At 41.1% G+C, this 15,711-nt stretch overlaps 2 protein-coding genes across 3 annotated transcripts in view; both read right to left on the reverse strand.

Annotated features, from left to right (window-relative positions):
- Positions 1–9,564: 9,564 nt before the first annotated feature.
- On the reverse strand, positions 9,565–10,357 carry LOC147426247 (uncharacterized). The gene is made up of 3 exons (XM_086498639.1): positions 10,105–10,357; positions 10,043–10,053; positions 9,565–9,956 (listed from the first exon to the last, which is right to left on the reverse strand). Exons 1-3 carry the CDS (start codon positions 10,177–10,179, stop codon positions 9,818–9,820), a joined length of 225 nt encoding a protein of 74 aa, XP_086354765.1. The 5' UTR covers positions 10,180–10,357; the 3' UTR covers positions 9,565–9,817.
- A 149-nt stretch (positions 10,358–10,506) lies between these two features.
- Positions 10,507–15,711, reverse strand: part of PMM (phosphomannomutase) — a 60,417-nt gene continuing 55,212 nt past the window's right edge. The window contains exons 4-11 of one of the 2 annotated variants that reach the window (XM_086498638.1): positions 12,413–12,489; positions 12,256–12,291; positions 12,057–12,112; positions 11,882–11,981; positions 11,714–11,809; positions 11,534–11,626; positions 10,808–10,887; positions 10,507–10,723 (exon numbers count right to left, since the gene is read on the reverse strand). In XM_086498638.1, coding sequence (XP_086354764.1) covers positions 10,843–10,887; positions 11,534–11,626; positions 11,714–11,809; positions 11,882–11,981; positions 12,057–12,112; positions 12,256–12,291; positions 12,413–12,489 — 503 coding nt within the window. In that variant the 3' untranslated portion in view covers positions 10,507–10,723; positions 10,808–10,842. The remainder of the gene's footprint in view (positions 10,724–10,807; positions 10,888–11,533; positions 11,627–11,713; positions 11,810–11,881; positions 11,982–12,056; positions 12,113–12,255; positions 12,292–12,412; positions 12,490–15,711) is intronic. The other variant, XM_086498637.1, reaches the window with a different exon arrangement.

Here is a 15,711-nt window from a genome sequence, read left to right on the forward strand (position 1 = left end):
TTAAGGCATCTTTGAGAAGTAAAATGTCATCTTTTGACTTCTCAACTATAAGCATATCATCCACGTACAAGATTAGAATGATGAGGGAACCATTGTTCAACCTCCTTGTGTACAAGCAATGATCCTCTTGGCTCCGTACATAACTTTGGGATTAAATGTACTTATCATAATTGATGTACCACTACCTTGGGCCTTTTTCTAGTCCATACAAAGCCTTCTTGAGTCTACACACTAGTTCTACCCTAGTTTGCTTCTTAGGTTTTATCTAAAAACCTTCTAGCTGTAACATGTAGGCATATTCTTCAAGATCCCCACGAAGAAACACCATCTTCATATCCATTTGGACCAATTCAATGTACTTTATGGCTACTAAACCAAGTGCAAGATGCGGTGCAGTCATCTTGACCACTAGGGAAAAGACCTCATCAAAATCTACACCTTTCTTTTGCTTGAATCCTTTAGCAACCAATCTATTCTTAGACTTGGGATCTTATGTCGTGTACTTATTCTTGTACACTCATTTGCAAGGCAATGCTTGTTTTTTACCCTTTGATAACTCTGTCAATTCCCAAGTATCATTGGCTAAGATCGCGTTATACTCAGATTGCATAGCTTGCTCCCACTTCACACTATCTAATATCATTGGCTAAGATCAAGTTATACTTAGATTGCATAGCTTGCTCCCACTTCATACTATCTTCCACTTGAATAGCTTATTTATATAAGTAGGCTCTCACTTCACACTATCTAATATCATTGGCTAAGATCAAGTTATACTTAGATTGCATAGCTTGCTCCCACTTCATACTATCTTCCATCTAAATAGCTTGCTCCCACTTCATACTATCTTCCACTTGAATAGCTTATTTATATAAGTAGGCTCACCGCAAATAGTCCAATCCTGGCTGAAAATGCGCAAGTATACAAGATATATGAGTATCTCTTATGATTCCACTCTCTCTGGAGCAACATTTGTTTGTGTACTAGTGGAAGGTACATCTTTAGCACCCCTAGCATTTTGCGTAACTGGTGGTAAGGCAACATCCTTAAACCTCACTTTGCAATATTTAGCCTATTTCACTGGTTTTCTATGTATCTTATACTTGTTGAATATCACCTATGAGACTTGTACAACCTTCTTAGATGTTGCGTGCCAGAGATGATAACCCATCTCTCCACCATCTACACCATATACAATGAAGATGCACTTGTGTGATTTGGAATTCAACTTTTGTCCAAGCTCTTCTTGCACATGCAATAATGCCCCACACCCAAATACACGTAATCAATCGTAATTAGGCTATTTGCCCATCCACATCTCCTACGGAATCTTATACTTTAGTGGTGTACTAGGAGACTAGTATATCAAGTAAACAACTGTCATAATAGCTTTCCCCAAAACTTCTGAGGTAAGTGGTCGTAGATAACATAGTGACCCATTCCTAGATAGTCCTATTATCCTTTCTACCACACCATTTTGAGTGGGTGTGTAAGGTGTAGTGAAGTGTCTTCTAATGTCTCATTTATTGTAGACGTCCTTCAAATGAGAGGAGATATACTCGCATCCATTGTTAGTTTGCAAAGATTTAAGCTTTCTACTTGACTAGTTTTCTACCATGGCTAAGAAATTTTGAAAGACACTGAAGACTTTGCTCTTCTGCTTCAAGACATAAGCCCACACCTTCCTAGTAGAGTCACTTATGAATGTTAGGATGTATAGTGCCCCCCTAGAAACTTAACAAGCATAGGTCCACATAAGTCGCCATGAACAAGATCTAGAGGGCTTCCTAACTCCTTATCTAAAGGTGTTGAGGTCAACCTAGTCAGTTTTCCATAGATTCACTGCTAACATAAAGAAAAATCAGAGTAATCTAACATGGGGATATAACCAGAACAATGCATTACCTTCATTCCTTTTTGACTCATATGTCCTAGCCAGCTATGCCAAAACTCTTTAGACGGCAACTCGGCTACACAAATAGAATTCTCTTTCGTTGAAGAGACATAGAGTGAATATAATGAGCCAAACTTATGGCCTTTAAGCATGACCAAGTTTCCTTTCTCGATCATCCAAGAACCATGTGCAAAAATAGTAGTGTGATGCAAATTGTTTAATTGCCCTACATAAATCAAGCTCTTTCTCAATTTGGGTACTTGTCTAACACTCTGCAACATAAAGTAGATGCCATTACACATACAAAGTTTTATGGCCCCAATACTGCATATATCAAGCTCATAGGAATTACCAAGTATCATTGTACCATGTATAGCAATATATGTGGAGACCACTCTTGAAGAGGATTCACATGAAAGCTAGCACCACCTAAGTCCACTATCAATTTTGGGCATAATACTCATCAAGAGCTAACAATGCATCAGGGCTGAGGTGAAAATCAACACATTAGGAATAGTCTCAATAGCTAGAGACTCCACAACATTAATTTCTTCTATCTTCGGTGCTCTTAGGTGTGTTAGACTTCACTTTTTCTTTGCCCTTTTCACATTGTAATGCACAGAAATCCTTCCTTATGTGTCCCTTTTTATGTCAATAATAACATTCAACGTTCTTCATGTCTCTTGCTACGATTGTTCTTGTGATGCTGAGAACATTTACAAATACAACCATGTTGCCTTGTCTTGTCACCGGTTGCCACTAGCCATATACGCATCACCATGCCCACTCACATTAAGAGGCTGGCGTCTAATCTCCTCAGTGAGCCACATTAGAGAGGGGGAATGGGGAACACACCCGGCACAAAAAAGACTGCCTCTCTATACTCTAGGGCATACACAACACCCCAATCCACTAGAGTTCACATTTGAAGCTCACAACGCACACTGGCAAGCCATCGCTCGCACACACACCAACACGTAACACGCACACCACAGCTAAACACGCATTTCACTGCCCGTTTCGAGCCACACACCACTGCCACACATGAAACCACACTCTCACTTCCATTTTGCACACAAAGAAGGGGCCCGGGGGCACATACATCCACACCGGCACCGCACCCACAAGCAAATGAAGTAGAGAAGGAGGGGGAGGGGAAACGATGCGAGAGAAACACCATCAAGGCTTCATCACTGCTCAAACACTGTGTACATCTCATTTACACCAAACGGCATACGCACATGGTCGTCGGGCAAGAAAACATACACTTAGGGCTTTGTAGGCACACACCTCTGCACAAAAAAGCCAATCCAAGAACTCACACACATACACTCTATCTTGGCTCTCTGCAGGCTCACCGGCTCAAGGCACTGGCAACAAGAAACCTACTGTGGCAAAAAGCATGAAAAATGGCTAAAAAATGGTGCCCCTTTCAATTTGGGCATTTGGGCTCCGATTGGTCCACCTTGCACTTTCATTTAGCAACTTGGGAGGGGGTAGCCACCTTTGCTTCATCTGCTCTTGCTCTCTTCTTTTGCATTTGGGAGAGGGTGTACTAGCGACATCGCTAGTGCCCCTTAGAATTTTTTTATTTTCCTTTATTTCCACCCTTTGTTAGGCTTCCTCTTGCACTGCCTCTTTGACCTCCTGTTTGACCATCTTTGTCCGGCCCTCGCTTTCTTGGCCACCAATGGACTCACCTTTTCTCTCTATTACTTGGAGGGCCACCTCTCCTGGTCCTTTGACACCTTGTCGGGCTCTCCCCTTGAGCTTGCTCTTGCTTGTTTTGTCCGGCCAATTTGGCGTTCCTTTGGATCCCACACCCGTCCATTTCCTCTCTCTTACTCTCTCTCTCTCTCTCTCTCTCTCTCTCTCTCTCTCTCCCTCTCTCTCTCTCTCTCTCTCTCTCTCTCTCTCTCTCTCTCTCCCTCTCTCTCTCTCTCTCTCTCTCTCTCTCTCTCTCTCTCTCTCTCTCTCTATGGAACTCATCCCTTGAACCCTCTCTCTCACATGGGCTCCCCTCGTTACACCCCTTTAAATTCCCCACATAAGCCTCTAAAAAAAAACTCTCTTGCTGGCCACTTTCAAGCAAGTGCAACTTGCTGCTCCAAGGTCTAATACCTGAGCCGTAAATCCCAGCCAAAAGCTCACATTTCCGGCTTCATTCTACATAACCCTCGCTGCCTCTTCACTTCTTCGAGCCCGCTACCCAAGGCAAGAAAAAACATATGTATGCACTCCACCACCAAATGCTCCCAACTTTACCAGGCCGTAACTTGACACTCGTGCACCTGTTTTCCAAGCCGTCTGTTCCAACTAGCTCCATACATCACCTACTACCTTCTTGAGCCTTGTTGAGATCTGAAAAACACCAGCTGGCAGGAGTTCCCATGCGATCGACTTGGCCCAAAAATGGCCCCCGAAAAATCTTTTGATGGCCATAACTTGCAATCCAGAGCTCCAATTCGCAATCCGAAAAGACGGGCATGCTCCATAATTTGAGCTTTATGCATCTGTCCACTGACATCCAATTGGGCTGCCTTTTCCTAGCTTCCTTGTCCATCTCAGATTTGCTAACTTTAAATTGCAATATCTTGTGCAACAGGTCTCCGTTTGACGAGCCGTCTGGACCAGCTTGTATAGCACCTTGAACTCCAAATCTTAGGACACTGACTCAGCAGTTCAGGCACCCTTGCCTATCATCCTAATTGGACCATCCTTGAGCCTTCTTGGTCCAAAAAGCCACATCAAGCATACATTCCCGCTGCACTAGTGTGCCTAAGGACATCATACCTGCTCTAGCCTTCTGCACTGCACCTGCATGTAGCCTTTGCTTGGCATAGACCACTTTCTTGCACATACTACCTTTGGCTACACCAACGTGCTAATAACGTCACTGAAAACAAGCTTGTCCTTAGGGACAAAGTTATTAATGGTAGTATTGAACAGATCTCAGGATGATGACAGCGAACATAGCAAGAAGATGGCATTCATCTCATCATCAAAATTAAGACCTTTGGAAGTAAGCTCCAAAAAGACATTTTTGAACTCATTCAAATGAGAGCTAGCACTATTGCCTTCTTTCATGTTCATGCACATAAGTTTTTTCATGAGAAAAACCTTGTTCAAGGCACCTGTTCCGTCCCATGATGTACATAAGACATGGTGCTATCAAGCCCTTATTGATCAACACATCCTGCATATGCTACTTCCAGATTGCAAAGTGTCGAAAAGGGAAAAAATTAAGGGAACTTGTGATTCAGAGCATATTTTTGCATGGAAATTGGTAGAAGTGCTTGAAAACCAATGCTAGGGACTTGTCAATGACTCTGAATGAATTCTGGACAAAAATCTATCAGCAAACATCATACACGTATGATGTCTGAAGAGTAATTCTTGCAGCAAAATTGACTTTTTGACTTTACAACCCTATTTTGCATGTTGTGTTGAGCACATACACCAAATTTCATTTCATTTGGGCATATAGATTAGTATTGAGAAGATTTCACTCTTTTTGGGAAATTCCTTGTCAAAAAGTGGTAAATTGGTGCAAGTTTGACTTTCAAAATTTGATGTGAGCACATGTGTATGTTGTATATATCAAGGAGCACCTTGGGTGGGAACATAGCTTCAATTTGACCAGAAAGACATCATACACATATGATGTCATAGAGGCCAGATTTGAGGTTAAAAGATACATCTCAGTGCACCCTTGTGATCTAGAGCATTTAGGAAGCAAATAGGCAAAATTCCATTGAATTTAAAGAATTTTTGGGCTTTTAAAGGCCACAAGACGGATATAGGCTAAGTGAATGCTTGAATTGATCATATCTAGCACAGAAAGTGTTGAAATTGAGTTTTTGAAAGCTGATGGGAGTTGCTTGTGAGGTGGAAGACCTCTGGAGTGCATTTTGCTTCAATTTGACTAGCTAGACATCATATGCATATGATGTTTAAAGGACAATTTTAGGGACCAAAGCTGACATCATAGCAGACCAGGTTATTTAGCACCACAACACAAGCTTAGAGACTAGGTTTCATCTAATTTGGAACTTTCTTTACTCAGAAGACCTTCCAGATATATTGATAGCAACCAAGACAGAATTAAGGGAGGTTGACATGCCTACAGGTGTCTAAATCACAAAGCAAAACTTGGAGTCAATAAAGCATATCAAGGAGAGTCTAAACTTCAAGTTTGGGCTAATTTTGAGCAACTAGACATCATACGCGTATGAAGACTTTTAGGCCAGATCTGGGTCAAATCAGACATGTGGGTATACCCTAGTGTCCTAAAGCATAAAAGAAGTCTCTAGCCAAAATTTCATTGCATTTGGAGCACATTTGGGCTAAAAAGTGCCAAAAGACAAAAATTGGCCAAGGTTCATGCTTGTATTGATCATATCCAGCACAAAAAGTGTTAAAATTGAATTTTGAAAGTTGTTGAGAGTTGCTTGAGTGATAAAGAGTCTTTGGGATAAAATTCACATAATTTGAGAGAATTGTGAGGAAACGGTCGCGGTTTTGGACATAGTTTCAAATTTTTCCTAACCAAAGCACTTGAACACATTGAAATAAGATTGTTTACATCAAGCTAGAGCTGTTAAGCCCAGGAATCATGTCTATTTTAAATTCAAACTCAACTTATACAAGCTTCTGGATCCCAGCCATAGAGGAGCATCCACCCATAATGGATATTTGAAACTTGCAGTTAATAAAGACAAATTTTGTTGAGAAAGTTTGGATGACAGATCATGAGAGCGAAGGACTATATAGATACATTGACAACAGTGAGGTCAACCTTTATAGGTTCTCAGAGTGATACCCATAAAAGCTGACATATTACAAGCTCTTATATGTCTATACATACGGAGTCGAGTGTCAATGGAAATCTATAGTTGTTGACAAGTATGGAAAAGAATATAGAGCTGTAGAAAACACAAATTCATAGACTGCATTAGAAATAGGTGGATATTTGGTCAATGGAGGACCACAGATACCTTCAACACACATGGAAATTCCTATGAGAATTCCAAAAAGGGAGCCACCTACATTCCCACCTAGAGCAATAACGAGAGATGAAATGATCACAAAGATGGTAGACATGCCTCCTCAAGTGAATCTCCCTAATGAACCAATCTCCAACAGAACAACCAATCTCTTCGAAGAAAACCAATATAGGTGTTGGCTACGCATGAAAGGGGAGACTTTCAAGTTCAATGGAATTTTGTTGTTGACTTCAAAAAATTGGTGTACATGTAATTGTGGAATGGGTGCAACGGCTAGGTCTCCACACTTGTTCTACACGGACTCTGCAAAGGTGATGGACCCAAAGTGATGGAGAAAGGCTCCTACTCATCATGTGATGAAGATCCTAATTTTTGTCTAGTTCTAGATATTCCACTTGTTAATGTCCACATATACTTTTTTGCCTTCTCAAACTAGAGTTTGAGGCACTCCAATGGGTTATTGGAGCTTTCCAGCACCTTGTCATCACTATTGTCTTCAGAAATAAACCCATTCCTCTCCTTTTGGAATTTCAAGATGGTGGCCAGTGTAAAGTATTCCCTTAGACAAAAAATAGTATGAATGTCATAGAGAAAAATGTATGACCTATTACCATTTTTAAAATTTGGCACACTTAGGAGCATCAACACTTGCCTCTCATTAAACCCAGATACATCTAAAGGTAGCTTGATTTTTTATGTTTTGATCGAAAACATTTTACTTTCTTCCACCTATTTTGCTTCTTCCTCAAGCTTAACAACTTCTGCAATCTCGTCTACTTCGTTGTAGTCCTCGTTTGAATCCTCCTATTCATCGGTGGTAAATCCTCTTTCTCCGTAACTTTGTCGGACTTCTTCACAAGATCACCAAATAGGCAATTGAGTATATAAGAAAGCCAAAGGATTCTTGGACTAGCTTGCAGTCTCTTTCATGCTTGGGGCACTAGAAGAGTTCGTAGGAAAGCGGTAACTGATGGTACTTCTATTATCACCATCCTTTACCATCACAATCTTATAAATGGACCACAACCATCTTATTAATGATGACTCACCCCTTTTGAACTTCCACCTCAAACCTCTCTCTTTCAGGTTTCACGAAATTGTTGTGTTGAGCTAGAGGCATTTTCTCTCTCTCTCTCTCTCTCTCTCTCTCTCTCTCTCTCTCTCTCTCTCTCTCTCTCTCTCTCTCTCTCTCTCTTCAATATGCCCCTCTAAAAGACCTAAGAAAACTCCTAATGGTATAGCTATCTTCCATTACATGGGTATGATAGATTTAACCACCTACTTTTCTAATAGGTTCTCTCATTTGAGCACCCAAAAATTGAAAATTGGATATTTTATTTGTCCTCGTAGACTTGTTCTATTTTACTGAACCATAAACATGATATAGAATGTATAGACTTCTTTTTGGATAAAGTTTTGTATATGGGATAAATGCGGGGTTTATTTTGCCTTGCTTGATCCAAGAGAGTGAGTTTCGATCGATCCTATGTTTGTAGGCATACACAATGAGAATTATCTAGAGATTCAAAGCCCAAGATTGACCTTAGTTTACCTCTTAAAACATTGATGATGGACTTTTCTATGCTTGCCTTTAGCCACTGACTCTGGTTTTTTCTTACATCGTGCAATAAAATGGATCCTTGTTTATTGGTACATCCTTTTTAAAAATATAGGCCTTGAGTTTTGACCCATATTCTTGAAACTCGGTCGCAAGAAAATAATTCTAGGCCAACTTATGTCTTGAAAGATCTTGGAGAATTGGCTTGCTAGCCGTTTTGTCTGATCTGGGCGAATCCCTTTTGCTACTTGTTGATTTGGTTAGATTATGGCCACAGTGACGGTGCTTTAGAAGATATGATCAAAAAGAAATATTTCACCCAAGAAGTGTAGCTCAGTTGGTGAATCTTTCATGATGTAATCCTAAGGTTGAGGGCTCGAGGCCCACGGGCTATGTTCTCTTGGGTCCTCCTCCCCATTGGGGAGTTTTTTCCTATGATGTGGCCCCTTGGGATGTTGTTTGAATATCAAGTCCGGCTGTAAATACACGGATGTATAAAGTTTTCCCTACTACCTTCCCCACAATCATGGTTTTTTTTATATAAAAAATCCTTTTAGTGTTGAGGTCTACATGAGAATTATGTTGTCTAACAATGCAATACTATGCTACTGAGTTTTCTCAAGAGCCTTTTTTTCAGATTTTGAAGTGTTTCAAACAATTATATTCTTTGGGTAATTAGCCTTCTTTGTATTTATCGAGCGAGAGAACCTTGCAAATTCAAAATTGCGAAGACAATTACATTAACAGTGACTGGGTTTGAAGAAGTGCCATGTGCTATTGACCATGTTTCACATAGGCAACCACGTTTAAACTTACAGATTATACCATCAATAACTATTATTTTTTAAACTTATAAACCAAGTACCAATGTAGCTTAATTTATAGAAAAATCCAATTGAATGCTAACATTCGGGATAAAATTCATGTCGAGCTATCCTAAGGTTTGGATACGTTACTTGTATAGATTGATGTGCAAAGAAATTTCCAGACTTAATGGTAAACTTTTAATTTTGAAAATCATTTTGAACATTTGCAAGATAATAAATCTTTGTTCAATGACGGTGACGACACATCTAGGACTAACTAAATGGTTAACTATGTGGACAGATGCAAGATGAGAAGCCTCCTTTTTACCAAGATGGCTGGTAGTACACTAGGGAAGATTTTGTACATCTTCTACTGATTTTACAATGAATGTTCTCAATCCACATCTTCATATTTATGGCATTAAAAAGGAGTTATGCATATTGCATGTCTTGAATCGATTGTCTTCATCTTATGAACACTTTTTGTTCAATTGTTTAGTTTATGGGTTTGTATAGGCAAACACACAGGATTGTCCTCTTTTCTATCAATGCATCAATCAACAGTGTCAATATGCGCGTAAGCATTGCAATCATCATCTTCTATATCCTTAATCCTTTCCAAAGAGTCAGCATAAGAAGACCCTTCAATCAATACATAGGAGACTTCATTTGAATTCAAGTCATAGGTGACACTGCAATAAGACATTCAAATATGCAGGATGTCATAATTGCTTGGAACAAATTTTATGGACCAATTAGAATCTACCATCAGCCAAACCTTCTTATTATCTATGGTTTGATCCAGATGCCTTCTTCAATCTCTAGTCTTTCCATTGTCACCTTCTGGATGTGAGGTTTGATCCGCTTCTTGTCGTAAAGAAACCCACAGAGCTCTGCCCGGAACCAAAGTGCCATGATCAATCAGACAATGTCGCCGATATGATATGACATCCGGGCCCAAATACAACAAACAATCAAAGTACACAGGGAGATGCCATAAGACAAACTCAGAGCTTTCAAAATCAAAGTAAACACAGTAAAACAAGACTAAAATGACACACACATATTATGAAATAAGCGAGGCCTCTCAAATTCTAAACCTGTTGCGTACTCCAAGAAACACAATTGATGAAGCAACATACATGCATTGCTCATTTTAATTGCTGATGCAACATGCATTTAATGAAATACATCCTGAAGCTTACAGTTAAAAAAGGAATGCTTTAAAAGATTACTCTTAAATCACACAATAAAACTCTCGATTTCCTTGGAAAATTTCGAAGGTATCGCATAATCGTAAATAATGGTTGATTCTGATCATATAGGTGAGCCAACTCATGAATGAGAGAAAAAAATGAGTGTTGAGGGCAATAATAATAAGAATTGTGTAAAATACTGAAAACATTCTTTCACAAAAAAAGCGCTTCACATTGTTGACGTGTATCTTCAGGACTTGTCACTGCAATTACATACACGGTAAAATGTAAGTGTCTAAAAGGATTTCACTGCACAAAAAAGCACAAAGAGAAAGGTAAGTGACTACCAGTGTGTCCAATGGTCTTGCTAGATGAAAAAATCTCAAAATCGTTTCCCCCCTGATAAATACGCACTAAGCATCAGACACTGCAATTTCAAAGAAAAGCAACAATGACCTTACTACAAAGAATACATGGACTCATCCTTTAGGGTAGAGGGGCCAGTTTAGAGACACCTAACTTGAGACGCTTGGATCTCCCGTGAGTTCAATTTTCATCAATGGGTAACTCATCTGAATCGCCTTGCCAAGTGCATTGAGAGGAATATTATTAAATTTTTTTCCCAAGGCCATGAACCAAGAGTTATGGCATCATTTCCGCAATCCAGTGTAACAAAAAGAGGGTCCAAAAGGGAGATGCACCCTGGGCTGAAAGAGAGAGAGGCCCAATAGGAAGCCCTTATTTTGAATGAGGTAACCGTTTAGGCTCAAAATTTGGGATATAAAGTTGGCACCAATTTGCCTTATTATTGGGGTCTGAATGTCTTTGCATTTGAGGCCCATCTACTTATTGGCTCCTCTACCCTAGACTCTGCTCAAAATAAACTTTTCCTAAAACCTTGGAAAACGTACACATGGAAAAGTTTAGAGGTAAACTGACTATGTTTGAAGGTTTTTCCACTAAATCTCTCAAGTTCTCGTAGGTTTTAAATTTAAAATTTAGAGGTAAATTTCAAAACTTGTGGGTGACACTATTACACTGGACCTACATTTTCCTCGAGCATTACAAAGTACCTTGTATGTCTTGTCGCCAAAAAAGTGGATTTCGGTAAACTCACTTTCAACATATTGCAAACAGTAAGTTTTATCCCAACCTTGCGGAAAAACCTGCACAACATTGAAAGCATTACCACCACATTAATATACATTTATCGGACAACAAGGAAAAAAACATCGTACTCAGATTGAAATTACATCAAAACTAATTTGCCCTCCTATAGAAAAGGTCAGATTTAGATGTGCGAATTTTTTCCGTAAGACGGTAACCATCTTCTCCCTTACTTTTGCCACCTACATGAAAATCAAAACCATCGATTACTGCCACAACCATCCCTAGTCATGCAATGATGGCAATTCCTTTACCTTGTCGTATTGTTCAAACTCGTCACGCTCCTCTTGGCTGCAATTGCGACCAATCGGTGATATATTAAGCATGCCTGATCTGAACTCTATGAAGGTACCCCTGCAAAAGGTGTAAACTATTTTCATTAATTTGTGTCGCCTTAAACTTAATCGTATCCAGGTAAAATCTGCTTACCTTTTGATGGGGATATCTAAATCCGCAATGTAATGCAGAGTAAAATTGATGAATTCCTGCAGAGTGATCATTGATTATAAGTTACACATTCATGAATTGAATTATCGTACACGTGACTTGGAATTATTAACAGTCGTTCACGCTCTCAAAGGGCAAAAACCAGCAATTGAGAAACATTTCCAATGGGTAACGAATGTACCTTCAACTCGTCATCCCCCAAAAATGTCTTCAGACTCTGTATGACACACATAAATTCCCCCCCTCAAATTAGTAGCACATTGCATATTATTTTCTCCAAATTAATGTCACTTCCATCCACACATAGGCCAACAATCTTAAACTTGAGAGACTAATACCGTGTTTCCAATAAGTTTCCCATCCTTGTGGGCGACCAGCCCATTCTCAGAGAATACATAATCATAGTCATCAATCGCTGCAAAAAAACTCTCTCTCTCTCTCTCTCTCTCTCTCTCTCTCTCTCTCTCTCTCTCTCTCTCTCTCTCCAAAATAAAGTATCGAAATCGAATTCAACTCCATCAAAAAAAAATTGAACCTAGAGTGAATAAATTGATAGGCTTATTTAATTGGACGAGGCAAGCTTCTCTTACAAATCCAAATTAACTTTCTCCGAACACGTTTCCAAAAACAAGTTTCTTTTTGAATAGTTCCATTTGATACCCCGTTTTAACCGAAAGAATGGGACGTATCAGATGCTGCCACATGTGACTGGATACAGATAGGAGACGGCTCATCAAGTAGATGCGAGATCTAAGCATGGGAGTAGAGGATCGCGAGAGAGGGAGGGGGGGGGGGGGGGGGGGGGGGGGCAGTTCTTTGTAGGAAAGATTTGCAGTCGCTTGTACATATTGTTCGGAGAGACGATCATGCCAGGTACATGTGGGTGAAATTGAAGGCTGACATAGTCAAATTTCTCTATATTGCCATATGCTATTTTGCTCCAAGTACATCAACCTATGCATCACCTAGAGGAGAGTCTCCTTTCTTTGTGCTTGATGATGATATATGGGAGTTCTCTAGGGATGGAGACATCATTCTCCTTGGGGACTTCAATGCCCGAACAGGTAACCATCAGACAATCCTCTATGATACCTCGGAGGAGATGTTGAGAGAGTTGGACACCAAAGACATGGGGCTGGATATACACTCACAGGATACAAAATTTGCACATTATGGGAGATACTTGCTAGATATGGCACCGCACATGGGTTAGCCATACTTAATGGCTTACAAAGATTCGCAGCAGACGTTGGGTTACTTTCTTCCCACATCGTCACGAGGCTAGCACAGTGGATTATATTATGGCCACCTCGAGCTTTCTATCCCATAGAGGACTTCACAGTTGGACCCCAGTCCACAGGGGTAGCAGTGGACCATGTCCTTTTGACACTGAACATCGCCTTCCAGTTTACCACGGCTCAGAGGACACGAGCAGGGCGTCCTACAAGATATACTTTCACTTCGGAGACAGACTTTGTTTACATGGATGGGATTTATAGACGCCTATGCACAGGATCCACGGCGGCTTTTGGAGGAGATTACCCATATTCTAACAGAGACTCTACGGGATGCGGCTAGGGACATACACAGCCTGTGCAGAGATGCCGTTTTGGGACTATGCCCCAGAACAGTTGCTATGATGAGGAGTGTAGAGATTTGAGAGCCCGACTACAGAGAGAGGTTTCTCTAGGAGACATCATTCACATACAGTCGCGTATTGCCTTCAGGCATTTAATATGTCATAAGAAGAGGGCGCAGGAGTTATGCCAGCTATTTTTGAGTCAGGATTCGGCTGAGGCTTGGCGGCTTTTTCATGAATCTTCTCCCGCTCTAGCTATTACTTCTCTAGAGGTGTGGGGCCAATATGGAGCATCCCTATATATAGTGTCGGGGCAACCACCTCTACCAAATCCACCAGAGACCAAAGCCACCTCTACCAAATCCACCACAGCCATGCCCACATGTACATGTCTTCTTTACAGCGGAGATGGCAAGGAAAGCCATTGACAGGATGAAGCATGGAAGAGCTTATGATCATGAAGGACTAGTGACCGAGCATTTTATTCATGCCAGAGATATGCTTGCAGAGCTTCTAGCTATGATATCCAATCGTGCTATGTGTGAGGGTCTACCTGAGACTTGGAGTTTGTCCACTATCGTGCCTATCCTGAAGGCAGGAGACCCTATGGAGCCTGGGAACTACCTTACTATTATGATCGGTCACACATTAGCACGGTTATACGCATCCATTCTCGAGAGCAACAAGCAGACGGGCAAGAGACAGGGTATACGAGCAACAAGATAGCAAGTTTTAGGAGGGGTTTTAAAACCGGCCTGTACACAACAAAGGGCGGTACTATTTCAATTACCTGTTAACTTTACACAGAGCTGGAACAGAAATTGGCGTGCTGTAATTCCCTGTTTTGCCATTGCCAGGTGCCCAAAGCCTTGTCTAAGTATGCCAAGGCTTCATGAGGCTCCCCTGGTGTTCCCTTGCAGTTTAGGTGTGAAACCCTAAATCTACAGAAAAACATAGCAGGCTGTAATTCTCTGTTTGGAATCGTTTTAAGCAGAGCGAACAAGTCTACGCGTGTTCCAAGGGCTCCCGCACGCAATGGGACAATTCCCTTGTGAGTTGGACGAGTTTTCACGTGAGAAAACTCTCCAGATTCGCAATCTTTCACGATGAAATTGTGCGTACCTGTGGGGGATTAGCAATTAGCTAATCCGGTTCCTGTTCAGAAGGCTCTTGCCTTGACAAACGCGCATAAAACCCTCACAACTGTAGATGATCATCTGAGTAGTAGCCCAACTAGTGGGGCATCACCATATGTGCAAAAGGGGAGAGAGAGATACGCGAGAGCAAATCATCGCGCTTCATGAGACAAAGGAGAAGGCAAGCTTTCCATTAAAGTTGTGAACCTGCACCCACTACTCTCTCTCACACACACACACACACACACTGAAGTTCAAATCAATCTCAACTCTCATTTGGACGCCCCCTCTTGCTGAGGTGTCTTGCAAGTTGCTCTTTGTAAGGTGCAACGCGGAAGTGAAAGATGAGTGCTCCGAACTCTGCTCAAGGGTTCCTTTTACTTACGAAAGGGAGAGCCTTCCTTCCTGCCTTCTGTTCCTTTTAGAGAGAGTACAATGATCACGAACAAAGTGAGTGCTACTGTGAATGAAAGTGCCGAGAATGAGAGAGAGAGAGAGAGAGAGAGAGAGAGAGAAGAATACGACATTAGACGGTTCTCAAACCCTCCTCCGAGGGGCCCCCTCTCTATGGAGAGAGAGGTCTATGCTATAGATTGCACAAATTTGGTACAATGGTCTAGATGCAATGGACTTGCCGACGATGTTGACGACAAGGACGGGTTGAAAACTGAAAACGCTAGGGCTGAAATGCTGAAATCTGGAAAATGCTGACTTTTTGTTGAACATTGACACTGTGTCGGCGAGGAGGGCGATGAAGACAACTCCACGACGATGTGCTGAAAACGTAGATGCTGAAATTTAAAAACAGCTAGCTGAAACTGGAAATGCTGGCTGATCCGACGGTACGGTGAGGATCTGCTGCGGGTAGGTGAGATCTATGAAGCTAGGAACTGGATCTGCAATGGCTAAGGGCTGAAAACTG

This window comes from Adiantum capillus-veneris, chromosome 24 (assembly GCF_014529385.1).
Source record: "Adiantum capillus-veneris isolate H3 chromosome 24, ASM1452938v2, whole genome shotgun sequence".
Lineage (NCBI taxonomy): Eukaryota > Viridiplantae > Streptophyta > Polypodiopsida > Polypodiales > Pteridaceae > Adiantum > Adiantum capillus-veneris.

Bases quoted from the DNA above. Each gene is read 5' to 3' on its own strand.
- LOC147426247 (XM_086498639.1), bottom strand. From the start codon at position 10,179: ATGGCACTTTGGTTCCGGGCAGAGCTCTGTGGGTTTCTTTACGACAAG.